Here is a 19,942-nt window from a genome sequence, read left to right as displayed (position 1 = left end):
ACTTTTTTTTTTTTTTTTAGTAAGGTCTGGCCACGCAAAAGTTCACATACAGTGTATTAAAAGTGCTTTAGAAATACTGTCCCTCCTCACATTTTGTAATGTAGGCCTGTATTCTTGTTTGAACATGTCAGAGGATTCTGCAATATCACAGATAATACTGTGGTCGGATTTGGGGATTTCCGTCTGCCCTTCCAGGTTACCTGTGGTTGACCAAATTGGTTCTTGAGCTGTTTGTTGTTATTGTTCAAAGCAGTAAGTAAGCATGAAGTTATGTGAAATCCTAGATGGCCAGATTTTTGAGATTTGGATATCAAATTTGATACGGTAGCATCAGTGTAATTACGGTAAGTTTGTTGATGTTCAACAACTTTTGTCCAAGCATGACAGTAAGCTCAGTTTGAAAACTGACATGAAATACCCCAGAAGAAAGATTATTCATAATCCTTCTCAGAAATTCCTTCTCAAAGAAGAAAAACTTTGCCAAAATTCCATATACACTTCCATTGTTTTTAAAGAAAGGCATCCTGGTCTGAGATCACAGAATCACAGAATCACAGATCCTCCTCATATGTTTCTACTGTTGAGGAGTAATAGAATAATTACTGCACTAAATATAAGTTTTGCTGATCTGATTGTCAGTAGAACGTGCCAATATTTTAATCCATGTGTGTTTTCTGTTAAGTCTTCTCTCAGTAAGCTGAATAACTGAAGGTTCTATTTCTTGGGCACCATTCTTATGTAACATTTAAAAACAAATCACATCTACATCTGTGTCATTATGGCTTTGTGTCACGGACTTAATCCAAATAACATCTGTTACAGTGTTGACACACAATGCATATTTTACAATCTGTTTAAAAACATATTTACTTAGTGGACTAAAATTGTTTATCAGCACATATTCAGTCCCAAGACAATGTCAATTTTCTGTTCAGATTGAGAATCAGCGGAGGAAAAAGAACAGACTGAACAGTCCAGTGGAAATGGTGTTAAAGTCAGACTCCAGTGTGCAGACCTACCCCAGAAAAATTCTCACGAGCAGAAGTTGTGTCAGATGTATCCACTATTCCTTCAATGTCACACTGAGTTTTACTTTGGTAGAATACTGTCTTAGCTTTTGCAAATAAGTGACAAACATGTTTTTCCCAATGAGACAACTGAAGATGAGACAGGAAGCTCATACAAGGAAGATAATGCTCTTCTGTCTTAAATTCTTCCCCCTATTATTGAATTATTGAATTCAGTAAATCATAGGCATTTTAGAAATGGTTCAAACTTGGCTCTGCTTTAGAATTGTAGAAGCCATCGTAGAGGAAGGCGAAGTTGGATTGTACTGGAAATTTGCTGTTTCTGTGTGTGTTTCTGTTACATGCCCACAAATGCAGTAACATTTATCAAGCAGGACTGAGCAAGATGTGTACTCTTTTCTTTTCTTATTACTGCACTGAATATCTGCCCCTACATTTTGCACAACAGAGAACACCAGGGAAAAATGTTTCTTAAATGATAAAAGACATAAGGAATCACAGTTGCAGGTAATTTTTGTCCATTCACTCTATTTGAGAAAGGAGTCCTGCTGTTTTCCCATATCCAGTACTTGTGTTTCAAAAGGTTTTCTTCCCTTTCTATGAAATATATATTTAGTGAAAACAATGAGTTTCTGTCGTTAGCAGAACACTGCTGTAATTGGAACAACCACAGTTTTGACCCACTTTCTTTTTCACTTCAGATCTGTAAATTCTATTTAATTAAAGTTGGTTGCTTTTCCCCTATCAAAATCCCAAATCTTTTCATTTCAGCCCAAAGCTCGGCTCTACAACTTTCTGGGACAGATACTGATTTTTGCAGAAAAAGCGTTGGGTATTGGAAAACTGAACCTAAACGAATGATGCTTGTGTTTGTGTGTTTGTTTTCAATACCAAGATATACTTCCCACCTATTGGAATTTCATTAAAGCTGATTTTTAAGAAAGCATCTTATGCAAGTATCAGAAGAAAAACTTAAGAAACATGTCCCAGTTCCAGGATTTCAGGATTTCTGACACCATTTGAGGTCTCAATTAGCAACAGGTGAATGAGAAAAACTTAAAATGACAATTGTTTTACTTACAGGATGTTGTGGTCTACATATTGTTATCTCACCTCAGAACTCTCACTTCACAAATGGACGTTGCTCCTTCAGATTTACCCAGCTGCAAATACTTTCTGAGTTTCTTATATCGGGAAAATTTTTCCTGCAGTTTTAAATGGATGGTTGTTGATATCTTAGTTGAAAAAAATAAGATTTTATGGAGAAATGTTTCAGGGAATTATGAACTATGATGTGTATTGTCTTGCTTCTGTCCCCTGCAGGCGTAGAAGAGCAGACGCTTGACAACTCTGCTATACTGGATGACAGATCAGCACTTTACTCTGGAGTTCACAAGAAGCAATTCTACTTTGATGGTTCCTGCGAGAAGCAGACAGAGGATGACTCGGACTCGCTTACTACTTCTCCCTCATCTAGCAGTCTTGATACATGGGGAGCTAGCCGGAAACTGGTCAAGACCTTCAGCAAAACTGATAGCCGTGGCCTTATCAAGCCTCCCAAGAAACTTGGGACATTTTTTTCTTACCCGGAAGATGAGAAGACCCAAAAAGTTTGCCGCTCCTTGACAGATGGGGAGATGAAGAAGAGCCTCGGCTCGCTGAGCCATGGGGTAAGTACAGAGAGCATTTGCTTTTATGACAGCAGCAGGCACAAGCACCATCTTCTGGTGTCCCTGGAGGAGATTCAGAGTGTAAGGAAGCAGATCCGATTGAAGAAAATGGATACTAACTATTCCTGTTCCAGAGCTTTTCTTTGCCAGCGCCCTGCTAGGAAAGGAGCATCCACCACAACTTGTGACCTACAATTACTGCGGCACAAAGCAAAAGGGGGTGGAGGTTGTGGCTTCCCAAACAGAAGGCTTCGAGGGCGCACTTCTGTCAGCGAGTTCAATATTACCTATGTGGTGGAGAGAAGCCTATACAGTCACCTCAACCTCTCACAGCTGGTGCGTCCCGTTACTGACAGGACCCTGAGCAAGGCTGACAAGCAGGACCTGAGGAGATGCCTGCTCGAGGAGGATGAGGAGGCCAAGAGGAAGTGGGCTGCCACAGTGGATCGTTGTACTAAAAGGGTTCTCTTGAGAATCCACCAAAAGTCTGTGAGTCAAAGAGTTTACGTGAAGGTGGTCTTCCAGTTTCTGTGAGGTTGCAGTCAACTCTGTTTCTAGTATATACTTTGAAGTAAAAAATAGTGCTTCTCCTGCTTTCCTTGCCTTTAGAAAAGCTTAAGCACTGGAATTCAGCTATAAGAAAAGAATATGACGTTATGCCACGAGGAGTTTGATATAATCGCATCAGAGAAGAGTTTTGTGGAATGTGTGAGAGAGAGCAAATGTGACAAAATGCTGTTTTTTTAGAATTCCTATAGAACATAAATTGAGATCAGTGATGAAAAGCTTTGAGGCATTACAAAAACATTTTTTTTTAAACAATGCTTTGTAAGTCAGTGTTCTTTTAAAGGCATACTGACAGAGTTACAAAATTTTCAGAGGATTGAGGCATGCTTAGTTAATTGTGCACAATTTCTCTCCAACTGTCTGTCACTGCCTCATATCGGCCCTTTCCCATTCAGCTTACATCTCATCAGAATGCCCACCCAGCTCTGTAGTTTCTGTCAACACTCAGGTGCAGAAGGACAGGGAGTTTTGCATTATCTAGACGCCACTCTCCAGGTTGCTGCTCACCACATCGGAAGAGTTCCTCCTGCTTTTTTCCTGGCTGCTGTCACTCCTTTTTTGCATGAGATGAAGGTGTTCTCTTCTGTCAGAACAGTGTGGAAAAGGATCAAAAGGAGGAAAAAAAAAAAAAAAGAAGTGGTACCGTACAATGGGAAATTAAATGATTTGAGCACTCAGAGAGACCCAAAGGCTCTTCCTGGCTATATACTTAGCTTTGGCAGTTTCCTTCACCATGATGTTGAGTTTCCTGGGAACTTGCCTTTGGGTCCAGCCAGATTTCCAAAGCTGAAACAGCTAAGTCTCTTTTCTTGTTGACAATGTAGATATATTCCCTACTTCAGTGGGTGGAAACAGCAGTTCACTCATAACATTAAGCAAGATATTCCAGTGAAGATTACATTAGAAAAAGAGCTTTTCCTCTTGAGTTACAGATTTTACTTTGAGAGGCCTACTTCATTTCTTCAGGCGTGAGGTATTCTCAATATAAGAGTCACAGCCTTGTTCTTCTGAATTATGTATGGGAGTTGACCAAATCCTAGTGGTACATTTTTTGCTCTATGGACCTGAAATTAAGGATTTTTTTTCTTTTTTCCCCAGTGCCATTAATTGGCTACTTCAATATTTCTTCTGCTGTAACTACTTTCCCTGCCACTGACATGATAGTGTCTATTTGCCTAGACATACTTAGAAAACATGACTTTCTCTTAATGATAGTACAGTGATGAAAGAAGCCTGATTTGTCCTTCTGAGGGTTGAACAGTAACTAGGTGGTATCTCAGGCAAAAGAGCATATGGGCTAGAGACGCTGCATTGTTTAGAAATGCTTTCTAAGGCTGTCTTTGTAAATACAGACACCAGCAACAAGCTTTTCAGTTCTTCTAGAAAGTAGTCTTAACTACAGTCATTTCATTATGAAAACCAGCTGGAATGACTTTTGCTTATTCACAGGGATACAGTCAGAGAAGAAATGGATAATTTTGTTGTTGTTGAGGAACTCTGTTAACTGCTTCTCCAGGCTCATTTAAATGAAATAAATTGTGGAAACACACTGCTCTTACAAGCTTTTCCACTGCACTTCTTCCTGAAACAAACTTCAGCTAATGCCAGTCCTTCTTAGAAACACGTAGTGTTTGTTTGCTGCAACCTCAGAGAAATTGCAATGCCTATGTATTCAGTGGAATTGGTCACTCTGTCTTGCCTTGCCATTCATTTTTGTCATTTATTATACTTGTTTCAGTGACCTGGACGTGCATGGAATTTTCAAATAGCATCAGTTTTTCTTTTCTCCCAGAAATATAATGCTTTGGATTGCATGGCCATTCCATTGAATATTCCTTTCCTCATCCACAGACCTTTTGTTTGGTACATAATTTCCAGGGTCATTACTGGAACTGAAGACACAAGATGATGTTAAATGTATGGGAAGGTCCGTAATGAAAGAATAAGAATCCTTAATGTGGTACATGTACTCAGAAGCTTTTAACCAACAGATGTTTTGATCTCGTGAGGCTGCTGTAGGAGGAGCTTTGGCTGGTTTGACAGATGAGTTTGCTCTGAGTAGTTGCAGATGTCCTGTCCTCGTTGTTGGGATTACCATACACGATAGGATAGATTAGAATGGACTCTTTACAGAACAGCATTACTCACAGCTAAACATGTTGTTCTTTAAAAGGTGATCTTATTACTTGTTCTTGATCTCAAATTATGGTACTTTTTTTGATGTGTGTGAGGCCTAGACGAAGCTGGCTTTGTGTTTCAGTAGCTGTGACGAGTACAGCACTCAGTGTAAAGCCAGGAAAAAAAACCTCTTGAAAAGTAGTTAATGTGTATGTTGGTAAGTAGTGAATGGAACAAGAAGAATGTTCATGTTAGTAGAAGTAACTGATCTAATTGTTTATTAAGTGGTGCTTTATCAAGTTTGCTTCTTTCTGTCGAAGTGTTGAAGAGGACTGGTGGTTTTCAGTCATTGAGTCTTCCCAAGTACACACTCACAAGGCTACCTGAGTAATCCTTTGTAGTTCTCATCTTATGCTTAGAGTGTCTTAAGCTGAGATTTAGAGTGTCTTTAAAGTCTTGAGTAGTTCGGGCCCTAAGAATTTACAAAGTTGCTGATTCTATGCCTCCTGATTGTCTCACATTTAACAGTCTGGTTTTGGCTGTGGAAATGCGACTGTATTGAGTTTGGTTATCTTCTGCTCCTAGAAGGAAAATGATGTCATAGTGCTGATTTTCTTTTTCATGCAGGATGATTATGATAAAGTGCTTCTATGCATTCAGCGAAAACTGAGTCACTCAAGTGATTGTGCCACTGCAAATATGATATACTTTCTCTGAGAAGTAGCAGAGCTGCCATATTCCAATAGCGCTGTGATTGTAAATACCTAATCTGGAATTAGGGTTTACTAAATCATTGGGACACAATACTTATGGATAAGCAGGGATTGTTTTTTCACTCCTTTTACCAAGTTCTTACCCTACAAGGCCTCTGGCACTTCACAGAATCACAGGGGTTGGAAGGGACCTCAAAATCACTGAGTCCAATGCCTTAATAAAGCAGGTACCCTACAATAAGTTACGCAGGTAGGCATCCAGATAGGATTTGAATATGTCCTTGTATGAAGATTCCACAACCTCTCTGGGCAACCTGTTCCAGTGCTCTGTTACCCCTACCGTAAAGAAACTCTTTGGTGTGTTAGTACAGAACTTCCTATGTACAAGTTCTAGGCCATTATTCCTTGTCCTTGCTACACACCACTGAGAAGAGCCTGGCCTCATCCATTTGCCTTCCACCTCCCTTTAGATATTTATAAACCTTTATCACATTCCCTCTCAGTCTTTTTTACTCCAGGCGGAGCAGACCCAGGTGACTCAGCCTTTCCTGATATGGGAGATGTTCCAGGCTTTTAATGTTCTTTGTGGCCCTCTGCTGGATTTCTTCTAGGAGATCCCTCATGTTTCTGAACTTGGGAGCCCAATCTGGACACAGTATTGTAGAATGTAGCCTCACCAGGGCAGAGTAGAGGAAGAGAATCACCTCACTCAACCTGCTGGCTGCGCTCTTTTTAATGTACCTCATGATACCATTGGCCTTCTTGGCCATCTGGCCACACTGCTATCTCATGGCCAACCTGTTATCCACCGGGACCCCCAGGTCCTTCTCCACAGAGCTCCTCTCCAGTAGGTCATCCCCTCCCTAGGTGCAAGACTCCACACTTGCTCTTGTTAAACCTCATTAGGTTCCTCTCTGCCCAACTCACCCAGTCTGTTCAGGTCTTGTTGAATGATAGCACAGCCTTCAGGTGTGTCAACCACTTCCCTCTGTTTCTGTGGAAATTAAGTGTATACAGGTATTCCCAGAAGGTAGGTTATCCAGTGCTTTGAAATGTTGGTGGTTCTCTGTTTCACTGCTACTGTGAAATAAATTATGAAGGCAGATGAGAGTACAGAGGTGGAGTTGCTAACAATGTGGAAAACTTGATGCATAACATCAACAATTTCCTCAGACCAGAAAGTCTATTTTCTTTTAAAAATCAAGAGCCGGCAATAGATGACTCAACAGCAGCAGACCTTATGCCAAGGGGTTGTCTCTGGAAAAGACAAATGACTCAAATTGCTTTTAACAGCATTCTAGATTTATGATCTCCCATCCTTTTGTTTCTTTGTTTGTTTCCATTTTTGCAGATGTATGTGTTTTCACTGGTGTTCTCCAAATCACAGTATTTTGAGTGAGCAATCACTGTGATAAAACTGTTTCCATCATTTGTTTGGTTTTTTTTTTTTTTTTTTTTGCAGAGAACCTGCAGCTTTGGAGGATTTGACTTGACGAATCGTTCCCTTCATATTGGAAACAATTCTGACCAAATGGTGAGTATAAGACAAAAAAGCAGAGGCTTGAAATAGCATAAAACGAAATGCGCAATAGAGTTATAATAGACTGAAGTGTAATTTAGGTCCGTAATAGCAGTTTGAGAATCCAAGAAAGCAAAGTATCTTCGTTAACCACAGACTTCCTTAGCTTTGAGAATAACATCTCCGCCCGTATCCATGTATGCATAAGTATTTATATACCGTGTGTGTTAGGAGGCAAGAACAAGTGATCAAAGTGCAGATCTGGGAGGCACCTCTGTGAGCTATTCCTGTGTCTGACTTCCTCATAGCATCACCTCAGGCAAAACATGTGATCACTATACTCCATTGGTAAAACTTTTTTGAAATAATGAAGCTGACTTCATTCAGTGAAGTTCTGCAGATTATTTGGGTAGAAGTCATATGATACAGATTATTTCTTTTCTCATTGTATTTAATAGTACTGGAGGAGTAAAGCAGGACCCCATTGTTCTGGATGCTGCTCAATTGATCTCAGAAATCTTTGTCTTTAAGAGAGCATTTACGTAGAATAAAATAACTCTCTGGAGAATTGATTCCATTTTATGTTACTCGTGTCAATCCCAGTGTTGCTGTTGGTCAATCCATAGCCAAAAATAATACAACAGAAACAAGCCAGAACATTTTATCAAATGAAATTGTCAACATATTTTTTTTCTTTTTGTCCATATATCGTTTTGTTTCTGTTTTAACTTTGGCTCCAGTAGCTTCTTTGTTCACTTAAATGAAACGTAAATTTCAGAACATTCTATACACTAGCATTCAATGAGCTGGTTGGGGCTTCTTTTTGGTGGTGGTGATTTGAGTTTTTGTTTCTTTGCTTTTTGCAGGATTTTTTTTTTTTTTAATGGATAGTTTTGTTTGGTTTTAAAATCATAAATTCCCTTTTCATTGTCCAAAACTGTTAGCAGATATTCATCATATTCATCAAGTTTCAACTCAGCAAAACAGTTCAAACATGCACTGATCATCTTTGAACATAGGTAATTTGATCTGTTCATACTGTGTTTTTGATATAGGAAAGTGTGAAGTCTGTAATTTTCCTACTAAAATCAGTGTGGGACAGGCACAGAGTCCCAGACTAGTGAATGCAGATCAAGGTTGGGTTGGACTTTTTGAAAACATTTTGAAGTCCATTAACCTAAACATCTTGGGTGTGTTGGTTTGTTTGTTGTTTTTTTTTTTCAAAGAAGGTAAAGCAAGTAGTTGTCCTTATTTTCTGCTGAAAGATGAAAAGTTATCAAAGAAGTTACAGTCACAATCAACTTATCAAGGAAAAAATGTTAGGATGTTCATTAATTAGTTGTCAGCTGACCTTCAGATAAACTTTGACAGACATCAGTAAAGTAAAGAAGTATAGGGTATAAGCATAGGGTGTAAGTATAGGGGAGGAAATAGATAACTCATTTATGTAGAATGCAATGTACGCTTATTTTAGTGTGTGTTACTTTGTGTATCTAAATTTTCTTCTAAAGGATTAAGTCAGAGACCAAATTCAGTTGTCAACCTGACTGCTACTGATGAGATTTTGATCCTTTTTGCATTGTGATTTTTCTTGCATCTGTGCCAACGGAAGTGCTGGTAGTAACTCTTAAAGAGATGCCTTGCTGTAGTTCCTGAAATAACGTAGAATGAAGTACCGTGTTTATCATGCTGCCTAGAAAATATGAAAAAGGGCTGAGTCATAAAAATTCTTCAGTGTTAGCTGATCCATGGTAATTCTTTGCCTGCACTTGTGGTGTAAGTAAATACTGGGTATCTTAAGCTAGTTTAGAAAAGGTTAAATACGTTCAAAGCAGCTGGCTTTTGTTGCTATATGTGGACCAGCTAATTTAGTTTGGTAGCAACCTGTGTGCATGTCTCAAGAAGGTACTAGTGCCACCTCTTACCAGAAATTGTGCATCTGGTGGTATTTTTGCTTTTTTTTTTTTTTTTTTTTTTTAAATAGTTCACAGTAAAACCATAAAGATGCTCATCAAGAGATGTTAGCTGATTGCCTGTCTGAAAATAGAAGGTGAATTTGAGTAGGCAAATAAAGGTGTCTATGTATGTGTGTATATCTGTATATAAGGGTGTGTGTGTATATATGTATATATATGGCTAGTGTTTCACACATAAATATATCGCCAGTGTCTCAGAAGTACCCCAAGTGCTGTTAAGCTGTAATACTACAATACTGACCCACGTGAGAAAAAAACTGCTACTGGGTGTCCCATTGGTAGGGCTTAGCTTGAAGTTGTTGATTTCTCCTGTCAGATTACCTGCCTACTTGAAACTCAAAGGAATAAAGGCCTGCTAACACAGCCCACCACCAGCTACACAGTGTCTACAGAAAAGGTTACCAGTCAGGCCTTAAGAATAAGGTAGGGCAAACTGTTACAATGCTAGCACAACATCTCAAAAGTGAATTTAAAGCAGTAAGCAAGATGCATCCTGTGTCAGCCTGGGTACCTCTGCTGGATTGTCAAAAAATTATATTTTGTATTTTATGGGCATAAATCCTTTTTTATTTTACAGGGCAAGGAAGGCGACTTTGTTTATAAAGAAGTAATCAAATCACCCTCTGCCTCCCGTATATCTCTGGGTAAAAAGGTGAAATCTGTGAAAGAAACCATGAAGAAGAGGATGTCTAAAAAATACAGCAGCTCTCTGTCTGAGCAGGTATGTAAGATCTGCAGTGGATTCTACTTAACAGAAGTGATAATCAATATCGATTACCATGCTTCAAGGTATTACAAGGCATACGTAAAGAAACTTCCAACAAGAGTACGTGCTGTGGCTTGTTCCTATGTTCTCATAAAATCCCTCACTGTGAAATGGCTTCTTACAGAAACACAACCATGAAAATGCATTTCAGATTTTCATTCAAGTAGCTCATCAGCAGAAGCCTGTGGTTGATGGCGTTACACATCTTGCTCTGTGTTTCCATCTCTTTGTCTGTCATCATTGTTTATTAGGAGAGCTGGCCAGTGACATGGGGTCAAAGAAATATCTATTAATCTGCAATTTACACCTTAGTTTAAAATCCCAGCGTAACTTCACATTCACAGTGCCTCTGTACTGTTACAGAGCTGTTCTCCATCATAGCTTGCTCGCTGTAACAGCCTATTAAAACTGATGCACAATGCAGTCAGAAGAGGTATGCCACAGAAGATTTTATTCTTCCATTATAGAATTTTGTCTTAAAGGCAAACCTGAAGTACATTAATTGTAAATAAGACTCTGAATTTTAGTGGCCTAGGAATAATTGCTGTCTTTTTCTGTAAACATCCCTTTTGATATACTTTGGATTCTTTGTACTGGTGGAGTGTCAAACACTCTCCAGAATTTGTTTAAAACTACTGAAATGTGTAAGTAATAGCTTAGGAAACCATTGAAATGTGTAAGTAAAAGCAGAGCTTTCTCTGGCGGACATTGCCCCCAAGTGGCTTCTTACCAGTTGCTGAATAGCCAGGATTGCTTGCAGTAAGAGGAGCAGAAATGAAAACGGAAATGTCATGCTGCACCAGAGAGTGTTTCATGCAAAATACTGTTGGGTATAGAAGGAGCTACAATTAATAAGATTCAGAATAGCAACTCCAAACTGCAAAATCTGGAGATGGCATAGTAGGCAGATAGATGACCAGATCTGTGCAAAGCACAGCAACATTTGAATTCCTTTCGCTGTGGGACTGTTAGCCCTATTCATTGATAACGAGACTGTGCCACAGTTATGGTTACATTTCAGTTATATTAAAAACATTTTGTCTAATGGTATGATTTAAGATGCTTTGGTCAGTCTGACTGGCCTTAAGGTGCCTCTCTTGAAACTCTCCCTAAGGAAGGGATACAGTGAAAAATCAATTTACAGTGGGTTAGCAACACTTGTGCTCTGTAGCTCTCTCCAAGGTTGACTTGACCTCTGAAGTCATATGTTGTGATGACTTTTTTTCTGATGATTGTGCAGCATGCAAATAATAGGTTTCATCTAAACACTTCAGCACATCAACACAAAAAACTTTTCTTGCTTGCAAGTTAAGCTGCTTTTGTTTTCCAGCTTTTTGGCACAGTCATTTTAGAATATTTTCTTTCTGGCATGACTCAAACTATGCCAATATTCCAGCCTGCATTCAATGAAAACAAGCAAAAATTGCTCTGGCCACAAGTAATCTGCTGCTTTGCTTTAACTGTGTGTCACAGTGGCTAACAGAATTTCAGGCTAGGAAAGACCGTTTGGATTTTCTGCAATGCTTAACTGAACAAAAATGAAATTGCTTGCCCATTGCATATGTAGCAAAATAATTTCTCTATTTATGCATTTACGTTTATGTGTATTATTTATGTTATGCATAATCCGCATTTCCTAGTTAGTTTGTGCTTTCCTTGATAAATGAAGAAAAATATCAATTACATGCAAAAATGTACATAGGTCACTGAAAGTAATACCTCCTGTTTATTTCTACGGAAATTGCAACAGGTACAAAGGGCACAATAACACTATCTGATAGAGCAAATTCACAGGTACAAAATGCTATTCTTCAATGTAGTCACCACTATTTGTTATGCATTTTTGCCAACAATGAAGGAGAGTCTGCATACCACAGTCATCAAATCTGCATGGCTATCCAGATCCCAGCTTGTTTTTCACATTACTGTCTCCACTGCTGGAATGCACCACCCACAACCTCCACTGTGTTCACATCCACTGGATGTTTTTCTGCATGGAGGAATTGAGTTCCACACCTTTGCTTCATCAGCCCTTCCATGTCAGGTGCCATTGTTTCAGACTGCCCCTCTGCTGCTGTCTGTCACACAGCAACAAAATGTAATGGAATATTGGTGGGGAGCTTCAATGTCTACTGCTGTACCAATGCAATAAAAGAAGAGGCATTGCTTTCGAGGCAGCCTTCATACTTTGCTGGGTGTCTGATTTGTATTGTCTGATTTGTTCGTATTCACCATTGTAAATAATCCTGTCTCAGAAAGCTGAATTCAGCTTCAGCTGTTTGCTAGTAGTGCTGCTAAAAACAAACAAACAAAAAAAGACTTTTTAAACCTTTGAATTTAGAGTTTTGTGTATTATTTCTTTCTACTTAGAGTTCTAGCCTTTTCAGTCTGCTGTGCTTGCCATCATGCCTAATAAAGTAGGGTGTCTGCCACAGCTGAATACCACTAATTAAGTTGATAAATGTAAAGGCTTTCTTCCTGTCGGGTAAAGAGCAGGAAAATACAAGAAGTTCCCAAATGTGAATGAGCAGCTCCTGTCAGTGCTTATGTTCCTTTATCAAACAAAATGGTTCAATGCTTTTCAGGAGTCAAGCCCTGGAGTCATACCAGGTTCTCCACAGTCACCGCCGCCAGACACTGACTCCCTGGACAAACCCAAGCTGAAAGCTGGTGGCTCAGTCGAGAGCCTGAGGAGTTCCTTAAGTGGTCAGAGCTCAATGAGTAAGTTCTGTTGTAACTGCGTTGCTTCATTTCTGTGGTTGCAAGGAGCAGACATCTCCACAGTAAACAGAATCATAGAAGAGCGAAGGAGGGCCAGTGGTTATAAGTAAAAAACAAACCAACAACAAAACAAACGAACAAACAAAAAGTGTTAATCACTAAGATTTTACAAAAGGGCTGTAAGCTAACCAGTGCAGAGACTGTTTTTGCTCTGCATTTATACAGAGCCCTGGAAAGGTGAAATGCTCCTTTCTGGCTTCATCTGCAGGGTCCTGCTGTTGTAATACAGCTGGTTTAAGAGAGAGCTAGAGCCATTCGCCTGTAACAGCGCAGTCAGAGTGCTTTTTCCATTCCAGATAAAAGGTCACTAGAGGACAGGCATATCTTTACGCTAGACTTCTCCTGAGAACTCCTGCTGGGCGTTTTTGTTTTTGTTTTGCATTTCCCTCTAGAGAGACGTTATGGTTTTCTCATTAACTAGATAGATAAGTATTACTTAAAACCTCTCTGGTTAAGATTGTCTCTAGCGTAACACGGAATTCAGGCAGGATGCAGATGGGGTGAATTTGCTTCTGTGAATTAGTAATAGAAGCCAAGAGCATACTGAGGAAAAACACTAAAGAGAAAGCTCGATTTTTAAATTAACTGAAAGTGTATTCTGAAAATAATCTTTTTGACATCAGTACAAAGTGTTGCCAGAAAACTGGCCATAAAGGGTGTTCTGGAACCTTCAGACAGAATTAAAAGCTCACATCAGTATGTTGTTGTTGTTGTTTTTTTAATGGACAAAACTTTGCAGAAAGATGATACTGCCTGTGGTGTACTACAGATGAGATAGTAGTTAATCAGCTCCTCAGTTAAATATCAAGGAGGTGAATTTGGGAAAACAGGAGTACAGAGTAGATTAATTCCCATCACAGGTATGTCTAAGAAATAACATTTAAGGAGTTTTAACTTCCATGACATTTTCTAGAAAAAAAATTCACATTTCCTAGGAAGCTCTGACTGCTCTTTCGAACTTGTCTCTGTTAATGAATTTTCTTAACGAAGAGATTCTTCTGGTGTGTTCTGATAATGTCTGTCACTCACATGTGCTTAGGTGGTCAGACAGTCAGTACAACAGATTCCTCAACCAGCAACAGGGAGAGCGTGAAATCAGAAGATGGGGATGATGAAGAACCACCTTACAGAGGACCTTTCTGTGGAAGAGCCAGGGTTCACACTGATTTTACTCCAAGTCCTTATGATACAGACTCTCTGAAGCTCAAGGTACCAGCTGTGTTTGTTTTTAAGGGATCATATGTTTATTCAGGCAAAGTTCTTTCTTTAAGAATTTTTTGTGAGAACTGTACAATTCTTTCTCTTCTAATGAGGCTACATTTGGGGATTTTTAAGCTTGTTAACTCATCTTATTCATTAAAGAGTTGCTCAAATTACAGCAAAATGTTGCAGAATGTACTAAGATTTCCACACAAGTTGGCAGCTTTGGTTTCTGGGGAAACATATATGTAATTCACATTAATTTGTCTTTTGCAAGACTTTTCTTTGAAACACTGGAAACATACTTTTCTTCTGCAATGGACTAGTCAATCAGTAGAACTATTTTCAAAATCAGTGGAAGAAATGTGGTTGTACCTATATAGTGTCCTTCAGAGACATCTCAAATAATGAATTTCAACCATGAGCTGTAATGACACTTGTGCAAGATTTGTGTCCTTACTGAGTGGTCCTTACTTACCACACTGAGTGGTCTGAGACTGTTCTTATTTGCACCAGTTTGAGGCAGTTGCACCACATAGAGACATCTGTACAAATTGGACTGCAAGTGGGTTTCTGAATCTGGAGAGTTGTGGTCCATTCCAGGTTCTACTGTTGACTTGCTCTATGATCCTAGTCATGTCACCTAATTCCCTTTTGTCACTGTTCCCTCTGTGGATAGAATGTAAGTGGGATATCCTTGCAAAAGGTCTGATAAAGCTTTTGAAAACTGAAGAATTTTTTCCCTGCTGTGTACTGTGCTTTGTCCATTCTGTGTACATTAAAAACTAAGGGAAAGTGGTGGGTTTGCCTGAACATCCATCACAGAACGTGCCTCGTTGACTTTCTTGCTTCTTTGGTCTGCAGAAAGGTGATATCATTGATATCATCAGCAAACCCCCCATGGGCACTTGGATGGGCCTATTGAACAACAAAGTTGGCACTTTCAAATTTATCTATGTGGATGTGTTAAATGAAGAGGAGGAGAAGCCGAAGCGGCCCACCAGGAGACGCCGAAAAAGCCGACCACCCCAACCCAAGTCAGTTGAGGATCTCTTGGATCGCATCAACTTAAAGGTCTGCATTTTCTCTCTGTTTACCCTTGAGTTTTGCTTGTGGGATGAGCCACACTTCTGCATTTGTTAGTTTTGAAGTTGTTCATAATGTGAACGCGACCCTACTTAACAGAGTCAGGTCTTAGCTACAAAATGAAAATAACTAAGGCCAAGCAGAACTCCCATCAGGCTTGATGAAGAGCTGCTGGCTTGTAAGATGTCTGCAGGTTGTATGTGCCCAGAGAGCACACTGTAGTTGTAAGTCCAGATGTAGTATGGCTAAAAGCTAACATTTTTCAAAAGCAGAACCGTAGTTACCCTGTTAAAGAGCAGGTTATTTTCCACGACCTTATTCAGGGGGCTGGAAATAAATGAATGTGGCCTAAGGTTAATATGTTGTAGTGTGCTTGTACAGAGCTGTGCTATCTGTGCATCTGAGAAGTGTGCTGCCCAGGCCAGATAATGCAATACATTCCAAATACAAAAACATGCGTAGCATTCTGGTCTGGCACAGCTACTTTCCTGAACTTTGAGCAATTTTTATACAAGCTGTAATCCTATACATTTGCTGTTACAGAGTATTTTCCATTTGTGAAATTACTGAATTTTTATTATTTTTTAATTTTTGCTGATTGTGAAAATCTCCCCTAGTACTTTTATTGCCAAAGTAAGTTGAATGTTGCCTAACAGTTAATTTTTCTGTTTCTACCTTTTTCATCTTATACAGGAGCACATGCCCACTTTTCTGTTCAATGGTTATGAAGATCTGGACACCTTCAAGCTTTTAGAAGAAGAGGATTTGGATGAACTGAACATCCGAGATCCTGAGCACAGAGCAGTTCTCCTCACAGCTGTGGAACATCTACAGGAGTATGACAGTACGTGGGATGTTTGAGGTTTTCAGTTTCACTGGAGCTCTACCAGCTTAGAAACCCTTACAGCAGAGAACTGGTTCCCAGATTTTGACATTTTTATCCTAATCTAGTTATTTCCAGGGTCTTCCTGGATAACAACATTTAGATTTTTGAGGAATGACTTAAGACTTGTATTTGTTCTGCCAGAATTCTTTGTTTATGTAAGCCTTGCATACCCAGATTATCCAAATGATGTCAAATTACATCACCTGTATGTTAGAACGCTGATGTTCAAGAATAAATCTTGACGTAACTTACTGTGAGTAGGAAGCTGAGGCAAGGCAAATAGTGAAGAAGAGACTTCTTGCTAGAGAAAGAGATTAAGGTTGTCAAGGGTGGGGAAAACATCAAAGCCTAGAATTCTGCAGAGAAGGATAATGTGATTTAAACTTTCTCTTGTTTTATCTGCACATGCATGTAATTCTTGTCCTGTCTGATTTGCAAGATTACACAGGTAGCCATAAGTTGCACATGCAACAATACAGCGATTTTCAAATGGAGAAAAGATTGGTCAGGTGCAAAGAGTGAAAGGCAGTGGTCCAACTGTTTAATATGCAGCAGTGCAATTCTGCATGTAGTGCAGATGGTCTCAGACAAGTTGTAAAGGTAAAGAACGCAGAGTAAGCCCTGACAGTTAAACTGAGTAGGATCGTCCCTGCACAGGAGGAAGCAGGTTACTGTCTATGTTGTAGCCAAAGGTCATGGTACAGTAGAATCATTTATTTAAAAAGCAAGTCTTGATTGAGACAGAAATGCAGGTGCATTCAGTACCTAGTTGAAGCAAGCTAAGATATACTGAATTTCCCCTCCATCCGTAAATACTGGCAGAAGTGTAGTATCCCAGAAATCAGAATCAGTGAAATGAATTCTGGAAGTACTTTCTCCACTGCTTCTGTGGAAAATCCTCTCTTTTAGCTGAAACTGCCATAGTAACAATTTAAACAGTTGCTTATTATAATTATAATTCTGTTGTAAAGAGATTAGTGGTCACTGTCTCTGGATAGTGCTTTGTGGCCCAGATTGTTGCCAGCATGTAGTTTGTTTCTTTGTTTGATGAGAGGCATCCAGACTTTCTACGCCTTTTGCCACATGTTAGTAAAACAGCAACTGCAGAATTGGGTTCATTAGAATCAAAGGAGCTTTTTGCCACCTAATGTGAGTTTATTTTTAACATTTTCAGATTTGTTTAAAATGTTCACTTCTCAGAAGTAATCATTTTTTTAGGGACCTTCAATTTTGTTTTGAAAACCTGAACTATTTGATGTGGTGGCTGAAAAGTATGAATTCCAACTCCAAGTCAGGATGATGAGCAGAAAGAGTGGAAGCCTGACTGCTGGAACCTGGGAGGAGCAGAAGCACTTCTTTTTACTCCATAATTACCATTCATTTGCTTAGAATAGAAATCAAAATAATAATTTTTTATTATTTTTTTTTCGGGACAGGGTGGGGCAGAGAATGTAACATAAACATAAAGTTTGTATCCTCAGCTCCAGATTTAGTCCCTTTACAAAACATGGTTTCCAACTGAATGCAGTGAATGAATTCCCAGAATCCAGTCTAAACAGCCTAGGCTGAATCAGACTTGAGTGCTGCCTTCCTGACCAAGGAAGGAAGGAATTTTTTACAACCAGTCTCTCCTTTGTCCCTTCCCCATTCCTTAGGGGGCATTATGTAACTTTGCCAGACTTATTCCTGATCTTTCTTCTTGGTTCCTTCAGCAAAATAGGTCGGGGTTGGGATTTATTTATTTATTTTTAAAATAAATCATTCTCCATCACACTTTTTGCTTTTGTATTGAAGAAACTTTGACGCCGTAGGGTGCATAGCAGTTGAGGCGTACTAAAAAGAGCATGGCCAGTGAGTTGTGGGAGGCTATCTGCCCTGTTTACTCTGCCCTGATGAGGCCACATCTGGAGTACTGGGCTCAGATAAAGACAGGGAACTTCTAGAGAGAGTCCAGCGGAGGGCCACAAAGATGATAAGGGGCCTAAAGCATCTCCCTTGTGAGGAAGAGCTTAGAGCTCTGGGTCTGTTCAGCTTGGACAGAAGACTTAGAGGGGATCTTACCAATACTTATTAAATATCTAAAGGGTGGGAATCAAACGTACAGGGCCATGCTCTTTTCAGCAGTGCCCAGAGACAGAACAAAGACCAATGGGCACAAACTGGAACATAGGAAGTTCCACAGAAGCATAAAGAAAAGCTTATTTGAGAGTGACAGAGCGCTGGAACGGGCTACCCAGAGAGATTTTGGAGCCTGCTTCTCTGGAGGTATTCTAAATCCATCTCGATACTTTTCTATGCAACATACTGTAGGAAACCTGCTTTAGCAAGGGATTGGACTAGGTGATCACCAGAGGTCTCTTCCAATCCCTCCAATTCTATGTTCATTTTAAATGGATTTTGGTGGTTTTAAGTTGTAGGACTTGTACTCAGAGCAGCTAAGGGGCACACACAGCTGTTATTGCTTTCATTCATTGTGTACAGCACTGCCCTCTGAAACTTAAGTAGAGGCTGTTTGGGATGAATGCCTGAGACAATGTTTATCCCTTTGTGATGGCTGTTGCTAAAGCTCACTCTTTTCTTACAATCTGATCTATTATAGTTGTTCTAACAGTGAAAATAATATTAGAAACAAAAAGTTGAGAAGTTCAGCTGAAGTCTCTGTTTGCCTCTATTTTCACCACATTCTCATTTCCTCTAGGTAACAGCGACCAGTCAGGATCTCAGGAGAAACTTCTCATTGAAGGTCAAGGCCTAGCTGGATGCTCTCCTCGGGATTCTGGCTGCTATGAAAGCAGTGAAAACCTGGAGAATGGTATTAATAATAGCAACAAGCCTTACAATCCTCATAGGCTGTTTTCAGTAGATAAATTCTTATGCTTTTTGCTCCTGCTCCTAGCTTATGACTTCATGCTTGACTTTCTCCCTCACTCTGGCTGCCTCTTTCCCTCTTCGTTGGGGCCATTGGTTTTCATTTCTATCATTTCTAATGTATTTGTTTGCACTGATAGATAACAAATCACGTTTCACAAATCATTTTCTATTTTTTTCTGATCTTAAAACAAGAGATGCTGTCTCTGCCATTTCTGACTTCTTCATTCTTTACCAGAGCCCCGTGCAGCCATGCCTCATGAGGCTTGCTCTGCTTAGCCTTGCTAAGGGACCACTGGCAATGGAAAAGTCTTTGAGCTACACTATGCGTAGGAGAATTTCTTCTAAACCTATACAAAAGCAGTTCATAAGAAACGTGCTGTGGTTTAGGCTGTTTATTATTGTGATTTTTATAATCTACTCAGGTTACACATTGCATTCTCATCTGATAAGAGAACAGCTGCACAAATTTAGGACTGTTTAGTGTATGAATGAGTGGTTAGCAAGTTAAGCAATTGAGAAGTTGGTGAGAAAATGAACAACAATAAAGGAAGAACTTCTTATGCTGTCAATTTAACTTACCTTGTCTTTCATCCTTGGAAGGTGATGCACTGAAAATTACTGAGACACTTGATAATACTGATTCCTTTCTGTGATTATTATGTTTACTTGAGGAGTGGCACAATCAATACAAATACTTGACTAAGGATGAAATATTAAAAGAGATGAAATCAGTTTGGGTTACACTTGTGTTTGGCATTATC

General features: G+C 39.4%; 1 protein-coding gene across 6 annotated transcripts in view; it reads left to right on the top strand.

Moving 5' to 3' along the window:
* LOC125690068 (SAM and SH3 domain-containing protein 1-like) overlaps positions 1-19,942 on the top strand; it is a 522,255-nt gene that overhangs the window by 489,997 nt on the left and 12,316 nt on the right. For 5 of the 6 annotated variants that reach the window (XM_048938015.1, XM_048938018.1, XM_048938022.1 and 2 more), the window contains 8 exons: positions 2,352-3,187; positions 7,559-7,630; positions 10,169-10,312; positions 12,943-13,078; positions 14,178-14,347; positions 15,203-15,412; positions 16,118-16,268; positions 19,009-19,122. In XM_048938015.1, the coding sequence (XP_048793972.1) occupies positions 2,352-3,187; positions 7,559-7,630; positions 10,169-10,312; positions 12,943-13,078; positions 14,178-14,347; positions 15,203-15,412; positions 16,118-16,268; positions 19,009-19,122 (1,833 nt within the window). The remainder of the gene's footprint in view (positions 1-2,351; positions 3,188-7,558; positions 7,631-10,168; positions 10,313-12,942; positions 13,079-14,177; positions 14,348-15,202; positions 15,413-16,117; positions 16,269-19,008; positions 19,123-19,942) is intronic. The other variant, XM_048938019.1, reaches the window with a different exon arrangement.

This window comes from Lagopus muta, chromosome 2, assembly GCF_023343835.1.
Source record: "Lagopus muta isolate bLagMut1 chromosome 2, bLagMut1 primary, whole genome shotgun sequence".
In the NCBI taxonomy this organism is placed as follows: Eukaryota; Metazoa; Chordata; class Aves; order Galliformes; family Phasianidae; genus Lagopus; species Lagopus muta.
The sequence above is the reverse complement of the archived record's forward strand: the minus strand, read 5'-3'. Positions and strand labels throughout refer to the sequence as shown.